Below are 21,378 nucleotides of genomic sequence, written 5' to 3' on the forward strand. Positions count from 1 at the left end.
CCTGGACCTGAACCATTGCTTTACAGTATACTATTTGTTGCCATTTAAGCCACCAGGGTTTACATTTTGATCAAAGTTAACCCAATCTGTGACAGACAGAGTAGGGAGGGGATTGGGAATAAGATTTCATTGATTAATAATTGATAAAATACCATACCACCAAAGCGGCATTCAGCACTATCATTCATTCCATGCCATGTTCATGTTTTACTGCTATAATATTGATAAGTTGGTTGTTCACAAAAACACGGCATCCATTACGCAACATGTCTGATCATAAATTAAGCGGGGGCGCTGTCCGTGAAACAGTTGGTGTGAATGAGTAATGGAATAGTGCACACAGGCACTGGTTCTCTTGGACCAATGCCAGGCCTTCACATCACTGCTGCTGCTGACTGGGCTTCTATGATGACTCATTTATTGACACAGTGTAAATAACAGCCATTGCCCATGGATTGCCAGTGTATCATGTATATAACAGCCTTTTTAATAAAAAGGTCATGAAGTGTGTTGTAAAGTGAAAACAAATATAGTAAGTGAGAAAATGAGTGGGAGTTTGTCAGTTCATAAAACATCAGTTCATATAAGTGTGTTGATACATGTGTGTGGTTGAAATGCATGTTTGATGCTACATACTGTATGTCCATGGGCGTGTTTTAATTGATTGATTAAAAGGATAACACAAATTGTGTGTGCAGCTTCCAGCTGTCTATGCAGGTATGTTGTAATACTAGCATTCATAGTGTGGCATTTGGGTGTAGCTGCCTGCAACAGTGTTTATAAGAATGAGTTCTCTCACCTCTCTGGCCCAATATTAAAATAATCTTACATTATTCTATATTTTATATTTTGTAACCATTATTTGAAAGTAGTCATGGGAACAATAAAAAGACTGTGACAGAGTATACAAACGACAATTTTCTATACCGGAAGCAATGACAAAAATACATTTTGTTAAATTTCTTGTGTCAAATGATTGATTTCTTTAGTAAGTAGCCATGAAATAAGCAGGATAATAAGCAACAAAACGGTCATTATTTAGAAATAAACACCTTCAGGGTGATTCAAGACCCCTCTGCGGTGTTCATTTCTCAATAATGACCGCCTTGCTGTTCATTATCCCTTACATAACTACCGTTTAAATATATACGTGGGACAAAATCTGTGCCAGAATGTAAGCTGGTTCAGCCATTGCTAACAGAGGAAAAACACTGTCCATGTCCCTCTATTTTGCAACGCTGGTTTCTATTTAAAACCCATGTTGAATTCTGTCATTGTGCATTGCACAGTGGATTAGCCCAAAACCGTGAGATGATAAGTTACTGAATGTTGCATTTGTAGCATAAAAGACTGAAATGTAAAATGCAAAACAGGATATCCAAAAGAGAGGATTGGTGCAAACATAAAAGAGAGAGAGAAATTAGGAGGAGGCAGTAACAGGAGACAGGATTTGACACATCTGCCAATTTAATTCTTATCAATCAAATACCTCCGTTGATAAGTCTGTGCGTGTGTGCGTGGAGTTCCAGACCGATACAGGATTGTAGGACGCTATAGATGGACAGTAGAGATGTGCCGATCACGGATGCTGCGGATATCCGCAAGGCGGGCGAATTTGGGTCATACAAATTTACATATTAATTGATAGTGAGCGGGCGAGTGAAATAATACATAACGAGGAAAATATAAATTTGTGTCTCTTCTTCCCATTCTGTGAATTCCAAGATGACCAGCTTCTTTATGCTCGTCCGCTGTCCTGTCAACATTACGTCTACAACAGGGGAGGCTTATTACAGTGTGTGATGCGAGCGAGGCACAGCAGCATAACATCCCACAGATGTCATGTCCATCTCATGCCCTGTGCAGGAGAGCGCACAGTGTGCAAAGTGCAAGAGGGGCACAACAACGTAACTTAATTGATTCCTTCAATCTCCCTCCTGCTCCCCGCCGACAGAATCGGTCATGATCTAACGTTAATTAATGTTCTATGTTCATCTACATATGAAAAGTACACATAGGTTCATACAGTGAAATTGTTTGGAGTAGGAAGCAGTCCTAATCCACTCACCAGAAGAGATGATCACTAAATAAATCAGGTTTCGGATAAAATGCTGTCAGCTTTATCATGATTATACCCCTCTGCAATCCCCAACCAAGCATAAGACTCGAACATAATTTGTTCCTGGGAGATTTGGGCTACTTTTGCCAGATTTGTCCATGGCGTTTGCAAATGGAGAGTTGCGAGCGAAGCCTCCCCTTGGGTCCATTTGGTATTTGTATACTCACATTTATGTTCGAGAAAGCAGCCTACTGTGCAAAAACGGATGTTTGCATTTAATTGCTATATGATTATTAATTTGTACATGCAAATTCAGGTGATGTCAGAGCCCATCCATGCATCTTTGGACAGTGTGGGGTGTGGGGTGGAGGCAGGAGGAGAATGAAGGGAATGCGCTAGTGCTGCGAGGTGACACTCTCGTGAGTTTAACTGGAAGGCCTTGGAGATGGAAAGATGTAGAGATGGTCCATCTCCATACCCCCATAAGGGATACCGGCATCGCTGTGGATATGGAGGTGTTGCTAAGATACAAGATGGAAGATGATTGCACAAAATCATTAGTCTGCCATGAGGAAATCCTCAGTTTGCTGAGAGAGAGAGAGAGAGAGAGAGACAGAGAGACAGAGAGAGATTAAAGTTTATTAACTCTTAAACCCTATACTTGGTTGACTGGATTCCCAAGAGCTTTATACTAGACCCCCTACTGTGTTTGCTCTACACTATATGTCTTTGCCAAAATAGCAGATCTACAAGCTTACAACGCGTTGCAAACTCCTGTGTATCCCATTGTGTTTTTTCTCTCTCCCAACTCTCTGGCTGGTATGGTAAAAAATAACACTGGATTTAATATAGGGGCTCTGTTCTGTCACTGCGCATGATTCCGAGACTGAATGCAGTAAATATAGTAGAAAAGTATAATTGAAAAGTGTTGCATTGTTTTAGATAGAGGAACAGAGCCACAAAATTGGGTATCACTTTCTCAGATTGACCCAACACCCAACTACAGCTTTTTGTTTTTCTGAAAACTGAAGGTTAATCCTTTACCCAACAAATGAGTAATTGTGGATTTGCTCCACCACTTTTACTTTGAATCGTAAAATGATGGAAAAAATTGTGATTCGAATTTTTGTTGTGGCAATTCCTATTTGAATTCCTGGAACTAAATGTGAGGAAAAAGCTTCCCTTTGTACTGGAGGCAAACTAGTATTATTTTAACTCAATTTAGTGGTTAATTTATTCTTATTTGGATTTGACATGACAGAAAAAGACTGATCTTTTAACATTACTGCACGTTCTTATGATAGATGGACTTAATCAATAATAATAAATCAAGACATAATCGATGAGTTATCGACATGATTTAACAACATTGCCGATTTAACATGATTTAGCAACAGTGGGGAGTCTAATGGAGGACAAAGCCTGCCTTTATTATTTTAATAATTACATGCTGTTTTCAGTTCTGACTTTTAGGTAAATGATAGATATGCACTGTACATAACACTCATTTTGACCAACATCTGATTGCGTGTGTTGTTCTTGAGCGCTCCTGCAAAGTTTACTGCATCACATTTGGGTACAAAAGGGTTGGATCCAACATGCTTTATGAGGGGAAAATGGCCACGCTTTGTATTTCAACCGTTCTTCCCCCTCTCGTTTCCTCATCCAATCACAGAGAGAGATGGTGTACGCACCTCAAGACTCCCCATCCAATCGGCGCCTCAGCAACCCGCCCATGTCCTCCCAGCACTCCGTATCATCTGCCTCGCCCCCGCAGGGCTCGCCCTCCCGGGCCCGCCTCCTTTACGGCGGAGGGCGACCCTCCTCCTATGCCGGTCCCCCGCATCACCCGCACCACACCCACTCCCTGCCCCACCCACACTCTCACCACTCCTCCCCGCATCACCAGCAGCCGCTGCACCAGCCCCACCACGCCCAGCCTGCCTTCTGCGCCTCCCCCAGCGCCATCCTGGAGCGCCGGGACGTGAAGCCCGACGAGGAGGTGGGCGGCTCCAGGAGCGTGGTGCTGCTACGCGGGGACGACCGCGGGGGAGGGGCGATCTATGCTGACCCCTACAGCCTGGGCCCAGACCCGAGCCGGCTGAGCATGGCCGGGGGTCCGCACTCCCCTCTCCCAGCCAGAGCGGACCCCTATGGGTCCCTGTACCGCCGCGGAGGGGGAGGGGGAGGGGGGGGAGGCGCCGGGTCGGTGCGTTCCCTCACCTCGTACTCAGCAGCCGCTCTGCAGGGAGAGCTGATGGACAGTGGAGCCCTCTACAGACAAGGAGGACCGTTATACAACGACACCTACACTGCCTCCATGTTGGCCATGGGGCTGCGTGTGCCACCGCATTCGTCCCCGCAGAAGATCCCTGACATGAGGGACTCGTACTCGGGCACCATGCCTGGCCGGGGGTCTCCGGGAAGGCAGAGTTTGCGTAGGGACTCTGTGACCTCCTCTGTGTTCGGGGACAGTCCCAAAGCCAGGGCACAGAGCTCCGGGTTGGGCCTGGGCTCTGAGCAGCTGTGTCTGATGGCCGGTCCCGGAGGGGAGCTTGGGAACACCGGAGCCTTCGGTTCTCCTCTGCTCGGGAATGAGACTGAGACCAGGTAGGACAAAGCCCTCAGGGATAGCATTTATACTGTCCTTAATGTGTTATACTTTATAGTGTCCTTAATGCGCTCTATTTTATAGTGTCCTTAATTCACTATATATATATTTTATAGTGTCCTTAATGTGCTATATTTAGTGAATGTGGGCTATTTTCTCTCTAGATTCACTGAGCAGAGTCTGCAGAATTACTGTTAAAAGCAATTGAGAGAACACAATTTGGAAACAGCTGTGTCGATAAAACATGGCGAAGTTTAGAATGATCATTCATAATATATATATATATATAGATATAGATAGATATAGATATATAGTAAACAGTATATATGATAGATGCATGACTGTATTTAAAAACAGTATTTAAATACAGTATCTGTATCAGTATCTAAGTCAATAATAATTGATAGCTACAGCCCTACAGTGCTCTGCATTGTGTTGGTGTGTGTGTTAAGGGAGCGCATGGAAGCCATGGAGAAGCAGATAGCCAGCCTGACAGGACTGCTGCAGAGTGTGCTGAGCAGGGGTCCTGACGCAGACAGCCCGTACGTAGACGCACGCACGCACGCACGCACGCACGCACGCACGCACGCACGCACGCACGCATACACTCATTTGAATTACTACACAGGTTATCAACATTTTATGACAGCGATATTGTGAATGCCATTATTTTTGTTATATTTTGCGGAAAAAATCTGAATGCAAACGTGTCACTTGTGAGCTTGTAGATCCACTATTTCCGTTGCATGTCACCAGCGTGCAAGATAGGGCCCCCATGTATAAATCAGGCATGACACCAACCCTAACCCTTAAACCTAACGTCTATTGTGCCTAAAGCTAACCTCTAAACCTAACCTCTAGTGTTCCTAACCCTAAGCCCTAAACCTAACCTCTAGTGTGCCTAACCCTAACCTTAATATATATATATATATATATATATATATATATATATATATATATATATATATATATATATATATATATATATATTTTTTTTTTTTTTTTTTTTTTTTTTACCGTAAAACCACCATATCTCTTGAGGACTAGGAAAACGGTCCTCACAATGTCTATTTCTCAAAATGTACTATACTAGTGTGGACATTTGTCCCTCACAAGATTACAAGTACGGTACACACGCGCACATGCACACACACACACACACACACACACACACACACACACACACACACACACACACACACACACACACACACACACACACACACACACACACACATGCACAGCAGAGAACGACACACATCTCTAGACACACACCATACTGAGCGCACTGTGCAGACACAATCATTTTGATATTCCTTTGTGTACACATTTTGTACAGGAATGCAGGAATGAATGATCGACCACATTAAATATGCAACACTGTCAAGTCACACATGCACACACACACACACACACACACACACACACACACACACACACACACACACACACACACATACACACACACACACACACACACACACACACACACACACACACACACACACACACTAAATCATGTGCACAGTCATGCATGTGTAAATGCACCACAACACAATGGGAAGCGTACTGACAAAGACACATGCACACGCACATGTTCAGGTTCATGCATGTATTATCACGTGCACACACACACACACACACACACACACACACACACACACTCAGGGCAGTAAATATAACTTTACGCAGAATGTGCACACCATACACACAAACATCAATAGCCGTTGGCTAGCTAAGCAGGCACAGTATGCTATCTCTAAATGCTTTAACTGTGTCTCTTCTTTTAGGGAGAAGATTGAGTCAGCCAGCGACTGCTCAGGAACTGACAGTAAGTGTGCGTGTGTGTGTGTGTGTGTGTGTGTGTGTGGTGTGGGGGGGGGGGGGGGTATTATATTTTCTGTCACTGCCTCCCACTGCTGTCTGTTTGATATTCATGCAAATTATCTCTCCTCCCAAGAGCACAGTCCATTGCTTAAGCGCTGCAATTTATTTTATTTTTTGCATAGTAATGATTAAAGTGCCTGTTTTTTTTTCTCTTTAAGTAATGAACGCGCCTCACTTTTGCAAAAAAAAACTCACACTGTTGTGCGTTGGCTTCTTACTGCTGCTGTGTTAACATGCTGCCCATGCCTCTTGTTTTAGCTGGACGCTCTAAAAAAAAGAAAGGTAGCTATGTGTCTCCAAGTCTCTGGTATCTGCTCTTACGTTTGTTCATTTACCCCCTGCCCCTGCACACCACCACGACCATCCTATCTGTGTGCGTTTTCCCTTCAGATCCCCTTGTTTTGTGTCTTTTAAGTCTGTCAGAAAACAGTAGAACAAGAATGTTTTTTTTGCCTTTTAAGTGTGTGGATTATTCAGAATGAAGCATTAACAGTGTTAGTCCTCAAACCTTTAGCCTCTTACTTTCCAAATGTATGATGCTGCAATACATTCTATATACTGTACACAGATTTTGCTCTCTGTTGTGACGTCATATCATCTTATTCCTCAGTTTCATCAAATCACAATGATGAAACAACACATTTTCCTCAACTAGTCACAGCAGCATTGACTCATGCTGAGATCTGCTATCGGTGTTTTCTTTCTTTTTTGTTTGCTCGCAGCTGAGATCAGGACATTCCCTGTATTCACCAAAACCGGTGAGGCAGCAGAAAGACATTTGGCTAAGGATGACTGCAGGGTTTCACAGAGGTGCTGCCTGCTGCGACTGTCGCATGCCCTTTCAAAGCACCCTTTATAAATTAGCCACAGTCTCCCACTGTATCTCCCTCACCTGGTCAGCGTACTTTTGACCTTTACCTTCAAGTGGATAATCTGCATCAACCGCAGGGATCTTCTAAGCGTATGGGACATTGGTAGGGTAGCCGCATCTAAAAAAAAGGATCTATTTTAATCTCCATTTCACTGAGGATTTAATGAATAGTTGGATATTGTACCTATGCTGCAAGGATAAAGTTCCAGCCCACCACCACATAGAGTGGCTGGTGACCACATTTCTCCACTGACATGGTTGTCTACACCTTCCACATGACCATCTGTAGGCGTTGGCAGTGACCGAGACTATTGGGGGAGGGGGGGGGGGGGGGTGTTTAAATAAACGCCACTTTAACTCTGGTGTCATTATATGCAAAATTATTACTATTATTATTATTACTATTTAGAATAAAAAATAAAAAAAAACTTTTTTCAGATATTTAGAAGAAGTATAAAATAGGACTTCCCAAACATCATGGCTTCACTGGTCCTGGATTTTTATGAAGGCCTGCGTGAAAAGTGAAAGCATTCTACCAAAGTGAAATGTCTTACACTACTGTCAGCATTCAATCAAATGAGGATAGTTGCTTTCTACAGAGAAGGAGTGCTACTTCACTTTTACTACTTTACTATTGGGGCAGGATTGTCCTTGATGAAACTTACATGAACGTTACTTACGTACGTTCTTACATGAACTCTAGCATCCTATTCTGGGCATGTCATAGGTAGGCGAACATTCAGGGAAAGAGCAGATCTACAAGCTCACAACACGTCACAAGGCGACACGTTGTGAGATTATTCTGTAGATCTGCAAACAACACATTCCAGAAGAGCACTATCTGTTATTGATTGACTGTAAGTCTCCCAATATCTGTCCCTCTGTCTTGTTATGCATGACCTGCGTGTCTCGACACCCTTATTATTACTATCCGTTTTCATATCCAATGTCAATCCTGTTTTAAATATACCAATGCTCTCTGGGGACACTCTGTTGTTAGATGCTGGATTTCAACCGGAATACAGCTTTTCTTTGACTACAGGCTGTGTTTATCCCGGAAGCCTTGCCATGCTGTGGTTCATTGTTCAGCCCTATGTGTGTGAGGCTGTAGTCGCTTCCCCTGACTTAAAGATAGAACTTGTCCTGGATTGTTGATGTTGAATTAGTTATAGTGAGCTAAAATAATAAAATAATAAACGGGCGGCAACACTCCCTTATAAATAAAAGTGAGTGCACTGCAAAAAAGAACAAAAACAAACGTGGCAGATGGTGTTGCTGAATCTTTTTTCTTCTTATCTTTTTTGCACTTTTTCTATATATTTTTTTTATATAAGACATAGGTCTATGGCTAGACTGGATTCATTTAGTTCAGTTCTTTGGGACAATTTCAATCAATTACAGTGTGGCACCGACTGACCCAACTCAAAACAAAACAAAACAAAACAGAACAACTGGTAGAAAAGCCAGCGAACCAATATCCTGCTTTCTGACTCTGCAGCCCTGACACCATCTGCTCCCCTGGCCCTGATGCCACCCCCACCCTCAGGAGCCAACCAGACGGTCACGGTGTCCCGTCCCCAGATGCAGCAACATCTTCAGAGCCTCCAGCAGAACACCAATGCACTGCGCAAACAGCTCTCACAGCTGCGCAACATGCAGGTGTGTGTAGATTATGTAGCAATGAGTCTGTGGAAGATGGTTGCCTTTTGGCGTTCTAAATATTTTTTTTTACATGGATATTGTTTTCAACAGTATTTAAATACAGTATCTGTATCAGTATCTAAATAAATACAGTTACACATGAATAGTTTATTGAATGTTCATATAGTTTTGAAAAATGTATATTAAAGAACTCATTAAGTTGCACAGCCTAACATTGACCTGGTCTCTGGTCATCAGCTGGAGAACCAGGACTCTGTGCTGTCCCTGCTGAGGCAGACGGAGTCGGAGCTCAGCCTGATGATGCTCGACGCCACGCGCACCCAGGAGGATCCTCTCCAGAGGCAACGCCTCCTGGTGGAGGAGGAGAGACTCAAGTACCTCAACCAAGAGGAGCTACTCATCCAGCAGCTGCAGTGAGTTCAAAAGCTAAAATCACCATCGCCAAATACAAAGGCATTATAAAGGGATCTGAACTTAATTTACTGTAATGGATTGCTTTCTTTCAGTGACCTGGAGAGGTCTGTGGAGGAGCTACAGAGGAACTCATCGATCAACCACGGCCTGGTCACCGAGCAGGATGTGGAGCAGAAGACCAAGGAGCTGAGGATGCTGGGAGAAACCCTCAGCGAACTTAAGAGTAGGTACTTTGGTGGTCACTGGAAAAAGCTTATCAGTTCTGTTTGCATGTGTAATATTTGTTGTTGTACCCCCCGACCCCCCCCATAGACACACATCCTATGTGTATCTAGATACACATGTATTTTAGATAACAACCTTTCCGGTGATAAAATGGAATAAAAGTAATCAAGAAAGTCAACCAAAGAACACGATTTTTGGGCAGGATCTCCTCGTTGGTCAGTAGGAATGCAGTGCACTGAGGACACTAGCTGGAGCACTCATCCAATGTAATTTTGACTCTATGCATGCACCTACCTCATGGTACTCTAGCTGCTAGAACCTCAAAGGCACTAAAATCAAAACTACAGACCTCTAAAAAATAACTGGTCAGACTACTACTAGACTTCACACCTACAGTATAATAATAATAATAAATATAGCTGCAAGCAGCGATAATACGGGGCCAGGAGAGAGAAAGAGAAATGATAAAACAGGTCAGTTCATGAAAGTCCTTGCAGTGTTGTTTCCAATGAGGGCCTGTGAGCAATTAGGGGTTAAGAGTCTTGCTCAGGGACAAATTTCATTTCATCGACACATTTGCTGACCTGGCCTGGAATCGTACCTGGGGCAACCAGAGAGAGAGAGAGAAAGAGAGAGACGGAATAGATTGAAGATAGAAACGGAATAGATTGAAGAGACAGAGAAACGGAATAGATTGAAGAGAAAGACATGGAAACGGAATAGATTGAAGAGAGAGCCATGGAAACGGAATAGATTGAGTCATGTTTTTTGCAATTCAACTTAAATGAGTCTGCATTAAGTGAGGCTTGAACCGGCAACCTTGCGGTCGTGAGGCACTCTTAGGTAGCTGCAACACTACCTATAGTGCTATAGCTTTGTCCAGGCTGATATTTTCTGTTGAGGATCACAAACTCTTGCCTTCTGTCATGACCCAAGCCCCTGTTTCACTAACACTAAGATCACTCGTTCACAAACCATTTACCAATGAAGAAATTGTACATCTCCTCAGAAGCAAAACTAGTGAAAGTAGCCGATCTACAAGCTCACAAACCATTAAAAGTTGTCAGATTGTACATCGGCTATTTTCACAACAAAGTATGTTATACATTGAAAAAACATACTCTCATTGCTATCTGAAAAGTTGTGAGATTGTAGATCATCTATTTTCACAATGAAGTATGTAAAAAGCACTCAATTAAGTATTTCATGTTATCTTTAACAATTGCAGATGTATTCATTGATAGTCATGTTGTGTGAAATGCAACTTAGATGAAGTCTGCACCAAGTGAGGCTTGAACCTGTGACCTTGAGGTTGTGAGACATACACTTAAGTGGGACGCTATTGGACCAACAGACAAACCTCTGAAAAAAGAGATCACACTGATCATACAGTTTCACGCAAATAGCTGAAAAATCCTGGGTTTAAGTGTTTTTCAAACTGCTCAAGATTGCGGACAATCTAAGGGCGGTGCTTACTGGTCAACGTGATAGATGTGTTCCTCATTAGTCAAGGCACATGTGTAAGCAGGTCTAATGGTTGTCGGCCAAACAAGGCATGACTTTTGCCTGTTTAAAGTTTGCTTTAAAAAAAAATTGCTATAGCGCCCCCGTTTGACCAATTGGAGTAAGATTGGTTTCAGTGATATTTGGAATGGCCCTTTACATTTCTGCAAAGTTTCAAAGAATGGTAAGTCTGCATGTATGTGTTAGGGGCATATGAATAATTGTCATAAAACTGCAATATTCATTGGCTCATTAAAGCTTCATTTTTTCACTTATGGAAAATATTTTGCAAACGTTTGTCGGCATAGGTCCAAAGTTCATGTGTAAAACGTTTCGTGCAGATTGCTCAAAAATCCCAGGAGGAGATAGGTTTTAAATGTTTTTCATATAATTCAAAATGGTGGGAGATCTAAAGGTCAGAGGTCAAAAGTCAGAGTGTGAAAGTTGTTCAGCATGAGGAGACGCATATGTGTATTGAAGTTTCATGGCTGTAGGTCAAATAGGGCATGAGTTGTACCTGTTCAAAGTTGGCATTTTTCAATTGAGTGCTATAGCGCCACCTTTTGACGAAAGATTGTGAGAATTATTTCTTGATCGTTTTTCATGACCATCTACCATATGGCCGAGTTTCGTAAAAAGCGTATGCACGGTTCAGCCAGAACTGCCAAAAGTGGCAGAAGAAGAAGAAGAAACGGAACAATGCCAATAACAAAACGGGTCCATGCTGGAAGCCTGGCCCCGTAATAATAAAACTTTATTTGTATAGCACTTATTTAAACAAAGTTACAAAGTGCTTGAACAATCAAAACAGCAATCAACAACAACAATGCAATAATGAAATAACAGTGATACATTACATTTTACAATAGAACAGAACAATAATAAACAACATTTGTCTCAGGGAGCTAAGAAGGCCATTCTGTAGAAGTGGGTTTTTAACAGGGATTTAAAACTTGTTAATGATCTGGTTAACCTTAGTTGCTCTGGTAGGCTGTTCCAAAGTCTGGGGGCCTTAATAGAAAAGGCCTGACCTCCTTTGGTCACCAACTTAGCCCTATAAATCTCCAGTAGACCCTGGCCAGATGATCTAAGGGTGCGCCCTGGCACATAAGGTTCAACCAAATTACATAAATAGCTAGGAGCTAGACCATTAAGAGCTTTAAAAGTTAGCAGTAAAATCTTAAAATCAATCCTGTAGGCGACTGGCAGCCAGTGAAGTGCAGCTAAAACAGGGGTTATGTGATCAAATCTCCTGGTACCAGTGATGAGCCTAGCTGCTGCATTTTGAACCAGTTGCAGACGATGTATAAGGTTTTGGCTGAGACCAGAGTATAGGGCATTACAGTAATCAAGGCGAGAATATATTAGAGCATTCACAACAGTTTTAAGATTGTCTGTGGAAAGAAATGATTTGATTTTATAAATGTTCCTTAAGTGCATGAAGCAGATTTGTACCACCTTTTTTATCTGGATTTCAAACCGGAGTATGACTCAGCTCAGAAGAGCACTATCTGTTATTGAGTGACTGTAAGTCTCCCAATATCTGCCCCTCTGTCTTGTTATGCATGACCTGCGTGTCTCGACACCCTTATTATTACTATCCGTTTTCATATCCTTAAGTGCATGAAGCAGATTTGTACCACCTTTTTTATCTGGCTTTCAAACCGGAGTATGACTCACCTAACCCCTGCTCATTACGCTAGGGTGGGATGGCTCAGGGTAGAGGACAGAGTACAGATACTCAAGGGAACAGTGCCCATGTACCTGTCTAACTACTTCAAAAGAGTGAATAACGCCCACAGGAACAACATCAGAGGGAGCTCCCCTGATCTCATTTCCCCCCAGATTAGGCACAATGGAAACAAGCCCTCTGGCTATTTGTGTTATCCTTTTAGCATTATTGTATAACTGTACATCTGTACTTTTTGCAAACTGTTAAAGTATTCAAACAATCAATCCTCATCTTACATCAGAGAGGTCAGAGCACAGGGTCAACCACAGTGTTGCATCCCTGGAGCAACACTGCGCAGTGCCTTGCTCAAGCAGAGTATGTGGGCACTGTAGCTGTAGTACCAGCCACGCTACAATCAGCAGTTTTACAGCTTGAATACTGAACATCTTCTGTGTAGGAGATCAAACCAGCTACCTTTGAGTTACTGGCCGACCTCCCTTATGTCAAAGCAAGTAAAATACTAAATTAATCCAAATGAATGCTTTGACGTGCTGTAGAGGGGTTGAGGCTTCAGTTTTATTCATCATCGGAGGATGTTGCAGATCTCGGGTTGTTCCCAGTGCGATTACTGCGATAAAATGTAATAAATATTCATGAATTTCCGATGACTTTGATTCATATTCATAAAATGTTAGCACTTTGGCTGTCTCGTCACTTTGGCCTGTAATTGTCCTCCCTCGAATAATATGAATATTTATATTTAGTACATTAGCTGACCTTGTAGTGTCTCACATTATAATCTTATTTGGATTTCCAGGCGGACTAATCTGTTCTCAGTGCCAGCTACGCAGACACAGCTGTGAATGCAGTTGTGTTGTGTATGGCAGCGTGACACAGAAATCTGGTTATCCTTCTCTCCGGGTACCAGCCCCAGGGGGTCTGCGGTTGACAAAGGCTACACCTGGGCACGGCAGGGGGTTGTGGGGTGTGGTGACAATGTACACACACAGAAACAAATGCTTGTTACATGTTTTACAAGCAAGCAGATCGTGCCCATAATAAACGCTGCATTCGGAATAACAATAAAGCCTCTAAAGCAGCAAAATTATACATTATTATACACTGACTCGTTCATCTCTTTATACATACATAAACATGCATACACAATACAGACACATGCATCCTTTAATATATAATATTTATTTTACAGCTTTATTTTTCGTTTTTCAGATTTATCATGGGGGCAGCAATCGACAGTGCTGTCCCCAATCATCTCCTCAATCCACAGGAAGAAGGAAGGTGGTGTTATAGATTTCCAATTAGCAAGAATGAGATGACGAATTACAAGTGAAGCAAAGGCTATAGCATTTGACTGATGTTTTGTAGGCTTATGTTCAGTACCCCGAAGATGGCAGTATATGGATTGGGATTAATTGCCATGTTGAAAATAATGTGAGAATGTTTTAAAAAATTGGTTCCAGAGGTTAAAGATTGGCAGGACCAAATCATATGTCCCACAGTTGAGGGGCTGTGGCTACATCTTGGGCACTTGGGGTCTATGTTTGGATACATTTCAGCCAGTTGGTCCTTTGAATAGTGTAAACGATGAAAAACTTTAAACTGAATAAGCCCATGTCCAATACAAAATGATGACGTGTGGATACGCTCAATACTAGTTCCAGATGGCACCTGGTATCTCTTTACCTATGTCCTGCTCCCATGCCAACTTTGCATCTGCCCAGGATAAAGGGTTCAGGTTTGGGATGGAATTATATAATCTTAAAATGGTGCCTTTCTGAGAAGGATTCAGAATGAAGCATTCTTCGATCTTTGACTTAGACGAAAGATGTGGAAATGAGGGGAAGTGCTGTTTTGCAAAGCTACGAATTTGAAGATATAAAAAAAAATCCTTTTCTATTTGCGTCAATACCTTGATGTTCCCGCTGCTCTGTATATCTGTCTGTCTGTATCTTTCCCTCTCTCTTAGATAGCTATACATCCTTTCCCAGTATGTCAGGAAAATCTAATTTCTTCAATGAAATACACAACAGTAGCTGCACCGTGTCATCCTGTTTTAGCCTCCTGCGCTGTAATCTCCCTCCCTTTCTCCCCTCCATCTGTTTATATCTCATCATCTCAACTCTGAACTGCAGCGTTGTATCTGTGTCAGTACATCTGTCTGTCTTCCTGTCTCTTTGTTTCCACTTCCCTCACTGTCCACGACGCAAACGGTCTTCTACCGGGCTGTTGAAGGCACAAGGGGGCGGGGCTGGCGGGCTAAGTTAGTGCAGTGAGTGTGGCAGTTGGGGCAAACGCAGTCCCCACAACATCATTTACGATTCTGTGCCTATCGGTACATAACTCGGACGGCGCTTAGTCGACTAGCAGACCATCGGCCTGTCGTCGCGGGCACTCGCGCCTGGAGGCGCTCGGGCGCGACTCCTCGGCCTCAAGGTCTGCTGAGTTGGCACGCCTCCGTCATGGTCCAAAACTATACTTTATCGGCGAAAAAAATAGTCCGCGGTTGTTTTAAAAAGTATTGTCCCAAGCGGGAGTCGAACCCAGACTCCCAGAGGTAGTGAATCGGTAGTCTAATGATTAGCGAGGTGCGCCACTGAGGCCGGTGCTTTGGGGCGAGGCTTCCCCTTTTGCCTTCAACAGCCAGGTAGAAGACTGTTCGCGTCCACGACTGTGTCTGCCCCCCCCCCCCCTCGTTCTCTTTGCTTCCCTCTCTCTTTCTCTCCCTCCCTCTTTGACATTTTCTCTACCCTCAACAGGCCAGTTTCCCAGCCTTCAGAGTAAGATGCGGGTGGTGCTGAGGGTGGAGGTTGAGGCTGTTAAGTTCCTGAAGGACGGGCCCCACCGTCTGGACGCCCTGCTCAAGCGCTGCAACACAATGACTGACGCGCTCACCTCACTGCGCAGGTATACACACCAAATGTTTTGCTGAAAATCTTGTGTCTAAATATTTCTCATGTGAAATATGGGGCGGGTTTATCACCAGAGGCTTTTTTTTTATCCGCACCTTGGAAATGCAGGTTCCACACAGAGATTCCAGACTAATATCTACGCAGTGATATTAGTCTGGCCCAGTGGTGGAAAGTAACTAAGTACATTTACTTAAGTAACGTACTTAAGTACAGTTTTGAGGTTTTGAGTATTTCCAATTTCCAATACTTTTACTTCTACTCCACTACATCTCAAAGGCAAATATTGTACTTTTACTCCACTAAAATTTTTGAAAACTTTAGTTACTAGTTACTTTTCAGATATAAATTATTATATTATAAAACATACATTAACCACTTTAGCCCTATTTTATACCAAGGCTATTTGAAAATAGCAGATCTACAAGCTCACAACGCGTCGCGATGCGACGCGTTGTGAGCTTGTAGATCGGCTATTCTCAAACATTTTAGTACTTTTACTTTGGTACTTTAAGTACATTTTGATGCCAATACGTTTGTACTTTCACTCAAGTAAATATTGAATTCTGGACTTTTACTTGTAGCAGAGTATTTCTATATTGCAGTATTGATACTTTTACTTAAGTAAAGAATGTGAGTACTTTTTCCACCACTGGCACTCTGGCCATGACAGGATAGATTTTCATACCGTACTGAAAGTAACTGAATCTAATGGCAACCTCGAAAATATAACCAACCACGGTATGCTTTGGAAAATGGTTGGCAGTAATGTCAAGTATGCCGTTAGTCTTAGCATGGGGGTCTCAACATGCCAGACCACCGGTGTGGTCCATTAAGCTTTTTAGCCTTACGGCATCAGGCTGTGTGAATACAGATCATTATTAGAAATCAATCCCACCTACCACTGTGCTGTTGGATTATGAGATAAGTCCCACTTTAGGTTGCACAAGTGGGAGGCCTGTTTCCATCAGCATGATTTACGCTGAGTTCAAACAAAACAAAACAGCACACAACTTTAAAAGCCCAGCCTACAGTACATGTATATCTGTAGGAATGAGGTCAATGACTTACAGGTGCAGGGTGCTAAGCCGTACATCGTAGTGTGGGACAAAAAAAGCATGAAATCCAAATGAAGTAATGAACGTCATCCCATAGCAAGCGAGTACTGTTGTACTTTTTTTCAGAGCAGTCTCCTCTAACACTCTCGAGTACCCTTCATGTTGTCCTGTTATGTCGTCAGTGTATTTTTTACCCCCTGTATGTACAGACAATTCACAGAGGGCATGCGAAAGGGCCCAGAGGACCTCCCCAGCCAGCCAGCGAAGAGGACCGAGGACCTAGATATCCTTAACAGTCCACCCCTCAATCTCGCCGACCTGAGTGCCGCTGCCGGCCTGGCCAACTGGATGCCCGGGTCTGGCATCATTGATGCAGACACCTTGGGTCCCGAGCAGGATATCCAATCCTCCTTCAGGACTCGGATGCTGGACGAACTACCAAGTCGCCGTCCCGCTGACAAGTCTGTGTCAGCCGAAGTCAGACTGGTAATTTGTACGACTTCATGTGGTGTCTTTTATACTGTCTTTTTTTGTCATTTTTACAGTTAGTGTAAATTGTTTTGCTATTCTTAGCTTTTTATCTTTTTATCTTGTCATTTGCTGTTTTAACTTTTTGTGTTCCTTCCATGGTACATGGGTGTTTCTGAGTGTGCATTCATACATATGTTTTTCCAAAAGTCAAAATGATCATGCATGTTAGGGGTGTTTTTGTGTTGCACAACTGATCCGAGGCTCATTGCACATTATTCAACATCTGATGTAAATATGTGCGACTTAGCAGATGTCTCCTTTCAATCTGCTTTCACAGATGCATCTGCATGTAGTTAAGGATCTCATTCAGACCCTGTGCACACACACTAGCTAGAGTTATCCCTGCGTTTGCCATGCAGCCTGGCACAGCGTGTGCACATAATGTGTGAGTTAGGTCTGCATCTGTACGTCTCAATTTCAACCAATTTCATTTCCGCACACGAATGTACAGGCATGTCTGCGACTGCGAGCCACATAAATGTGCACGTAAATTTCAGTGGGAATGGGTCGGTGTCAGCTCTACATGTTCACATCCATCATTTGTGTCATAACTGACAGTCAATCGATATAAATGTCTTGTGCACTGTAGTATGTATTTACTGTACTGTTCACTCCAGGCGGCGGAGCGCGACTGGGAAGAGAAGCGTGCCAGCCTGACCCAGTTCAGCGCCCAGGACATCAACCGGCTGCTGGAGGAGACGCAGGCCGAGCTGATGAAGGCCATCCCGGATCTAGATTTTGCCGCCAAGCACATAAACAAGCCAGCGGTGCCCCCCAAACCCCAGATGACCACCCCTATCGCCGGCACCACGCCCTCCTCTCCTGCCACTGGGACAACAGTTGGAGCAGCGGCCACAACCGCGACAACCACCGCCACAACTGGTATTACTAGTAACACCAGTGGGGACCAACACCCAGGCAAGGTACAGATGGCCGCCCAGAAGCTGAACAGCCTGGAGGGCACTGGCTCGCGTCGCGGGTCGGGTGAGTTGCGTTGCTTTGTTTAAATACGCAGCAGATTGTGTTAATTCCAAGCGAAGATTTATCAGTGATGTTTTGAGCTGCCTATTATTTTCAGTTGGCAAGTATTGATTTGAGAGTTACAATGTGGAACAGGTGTTCAGAAAGCAGGTTCACAGGTCTTAGATGACCTCTGAATGTAAGTTTCTCTGAAGGTATGGACTAACATTGACATGGGTCATAGGCATTAGCACTGGCACACACAGTGTAAATCTTTAAGGCGTGGCTCTGCGGGAGGCTAGCCGTCTATGAGAGGGTCTGTGTGTGTGTGTGTGTTCCTCTCAAGGGGCCGGGGAGTCTCGCCTCCTCTTCTGATGCAATAGAAAACCCTGCAGCTGTGTGTGTGTGTGTGTGTGTGTGTGTGTGTGTGTGTGTGTGTGTGTGTGTGTGTGTGTGTGTGTGTGTGTGTGTGTGTGTGTGTGTGTGTGTGTGTGTGTGTGTGTGTGTGTGTGTGTGTGTGAGCTAATCTCACAAACCACTGGACCGATCACCACCAAACTTTGTTTGCACACTGCCATTGTTTTCCCATTATGTTTTAGATATATCTTGAAATATTAAACTTTTTAAATTAACCCTGAGGATACTGCATTGCACCCGCTATAAAGTGTACTGCCAGTGCTGAACGTTGCTCATTGTTGTATATTGTCCTGTTTATCAGTAGAGAGTTTCTAAACTATCCCTGAGGATACTGCGGTATACCCAGTCTATAAAGTTCAGCCTCTATAAAGTCTTTAAGTGCACTGTTGAATGATGCTCATTGTTGTATATTCTCCTGTTTCTTAGAAGAGAGTTTTTAAATTAGCCCTCAGGATACTGCGGCATACCCTCTATAACGTTTTCAAGTTGACTGTTGAACTATGCTCACATTTCTCAGTAGACATTTATACTATTGGTGATCACTTATGTTTGTGTTTTGCAACCACATAAACCCTAGCGTCCCTATTCTGTGGCGAACATTTGGCGAAAATAGCCGATCTACAAGGTCACAACACGTTGTGTTGCAACGCATTGTGATTTTGTAGATTTGGTGTAGACGGAAGAAAAGGAGGCGGCTATTATAGACCCCTGGTGGGACTCAGGACAATGAAATATCTAGGATTTGAAGTGATTACGTTCTATTAATGAACACTTATTTTACAGCCAAGATGTCATTTGCGTGTTTGTCATGTGTTTGTCATCACTACGGTACTGTCATTGTAGGAAGTTAGTGATCATTACGGAGCAGTTGTTCAGTTTGCATCTGTCGTTGTTGCTGCATATTTCCAGCGGAGCTCACGGTGGCAAGATACCGCACAGAGAAGCCCTCCAAATCGCCACCGCCCCCACCTCCTCGCCGAAGCTTCCCGTCAGCTCATGGCCTGACTACCAACCGCACAGGAGAGGTCATCATGACCACCAAGAAGGTGGGATACTGACAGCTGTGTCAGTCGGGGGTTTCCTAAACTTTACTCAAGTTAGACAAAGTTGTGTGCCGGAGAAACGTAGTTTCTTAGGTAGAGCTGCTCTCCCTCCAAGCAAAGAAATAATCACCAATTAGAATGTTACCTGCCAAACCCAACATGCAAGGTGAAAGGTAACATATAGGTTACATAAGCATGATTTTGGAGCAACAGACTGAAGTGATTATTCCATCTCTGTTTTGCCTGTAGGCAGAGGAGGATGCTGATATGCCAAAAACCTTGGTGAAATTAAGGCGCACTCCCTCTGACACGCCGCGGCCTGCCTCCACACCGCCTGTCATCGCAGCGTCGGCCATCAAAGATGAGGACGACGAAGAGAGGATCATTGCTGAGCTAGAGGTGTAGCATTCTACCCGTTTTATGTGACCGTTAGTCTAAAATGCATGTTGTTGGTTTTATATAGTAGTTATAGCAAATTTGCGATGAATGCATTGTGTCATGTCAAGATGATAATGTTTCTTTGCGGTACTCTCCCATGCAACAACCGGCTACCTCACAGATCTTTCAGAGAACCCCTGTAAAAGATTCCCTTTGTCATAGCCTGTTGAGCACCCTACCGAGGCCCACCCCTACCCCTCGTTGCGCCATTGGGTCTTTGAGAAGAAAGGTAAACGCTTCCACCACCTTTCCCCTCTGCCTTTGCCACGCTTGTGGACTTTCTTAGATCTCTGTCCATTCCTGGCCTTGCGCCTTTCCTTTCGCCCCACTTTCTGCACGACAGTGACTCAAGAACCACTTCTGTGAGTGTCATGTTTCCATTCAGGACAGGTTGTAGCAGAAAGGAAGTACGCCTCTGAGAGTCAAATACGAAGACCTTTATGTTGCTTCAGTCAAATAGTGACTCAGTCAATGTTGGACATCAAACTGAAATACAATGTTTATCCGTCATTTTATGGGGAACCTCATCCAATACTCCTGAGGATTCCTGAGGATGAGTAATACTGGTGCCTGTGGATTCGAGCTTAACAAACACACAATTGCAGCAGAATAAATTAATGCCTATTTATAGCACTTGGCTGACAATAAACATTTTAAAACAGCAGTGCTCCATTGACCTCAATCTGAATGACAGGACATAATTCAGTTTACAGTTCGTGGTTCATGAATGAAAGGACAGAGAACAGGGCAGTGCAAGGTGGGATATAGACTCGTCATCCATATCACATTTGATCAACTATGGCGAGGGTTAGAGCATGAGAACCGTGAGATATAGTATGGTTGCAGGTACAGTATAGAGGACATTGTACTCTGTGAGCAGCGGTGCACAGATACAGAGTGCCAAGAGTTATTCTGAACTTCCCTTTTTAACTTCACTAACAATTCCTCTCTACTTTGGATTTCTTTTTTCTGCTGATGGCTTCCTAAGAGTCTAATTCTTCTTGAAAGCTTTAAACACTTTACATAGATAGGATTTTTTTAATGTTTGAGACATTTGCCCTGAAACCTGGTTGGATTTTCCCAATTAACTAATGATTTAA

The 21,378-nt window shown here is 43.4% G+C and overlaps 1 protein-coding gene across 1 annotated transcript in view; it reads left to right on the forward strand.

The window, feature by feature from the left end:
• Positions 1-21,378, forward strand: part of LOC311060440 (SRC kinase signaling inhibitor 1-like) — a gene marked incomplete at both ends in the record, with an annotated part of 58,831 nt that overhangs the window by 36,685 nt on the left and 768 nt on the right. The window contains 12 exons of the mRNA XM_084078618.1: positions 3,735-4,669; positions 5,123-5,212; positions 6,461-6,501; positions 6,816-6,839; positions 8,927-9,087; positions 9,328-9,503; positions 9,597-9,727; positions 15,682-15,829; positions 17,072-17,375; positions 18,038-18,404; positions 19,707-19,843; positions 20,090-20,239. Of these exons, the coding sequence (XP_083934744.1) occupies positions 3,735-4,669; positions 5,123-5,212; positions 6,461-6,501; positions 6,816-6,839; positions 8,927-9,087; positions 9,328-9,503; positions 9,597-9,727; positions 15,682-15,829; positions 17,072-17,375; positions 18,038-18,404; positions 19,707-19,843; positions 20,090-20,239 (2,664 nt within the window). The remainder of the gene's footprint in view (positions 1-3,734; positions 4,670-5,122; positions 5,213-6,460; positions 6,502-6,815; positions 6,840-8,926; positions 9,088-9,327; positions 9,504-9,596; positions 9,728-15,681; positions 15,830-17,071; positions 17,376-18,037; positions 18,405-19,706; positions 19,844-20,089; positions 20,240-21,378) is intronic.

The sequence above is a fragment of the Gymnoscopelus microlampas genome, assembly GCF_963454915.1.
Source record: "Gymnoscopelus microlampas genome assembly, chromosome: 14".
NCBI lineage: Eukaryota > Metazoa > Chordata > Actinopteri > Myctophiformes > Myctophidae > Gymnoscopelus > Gymnoscopelus microlampas.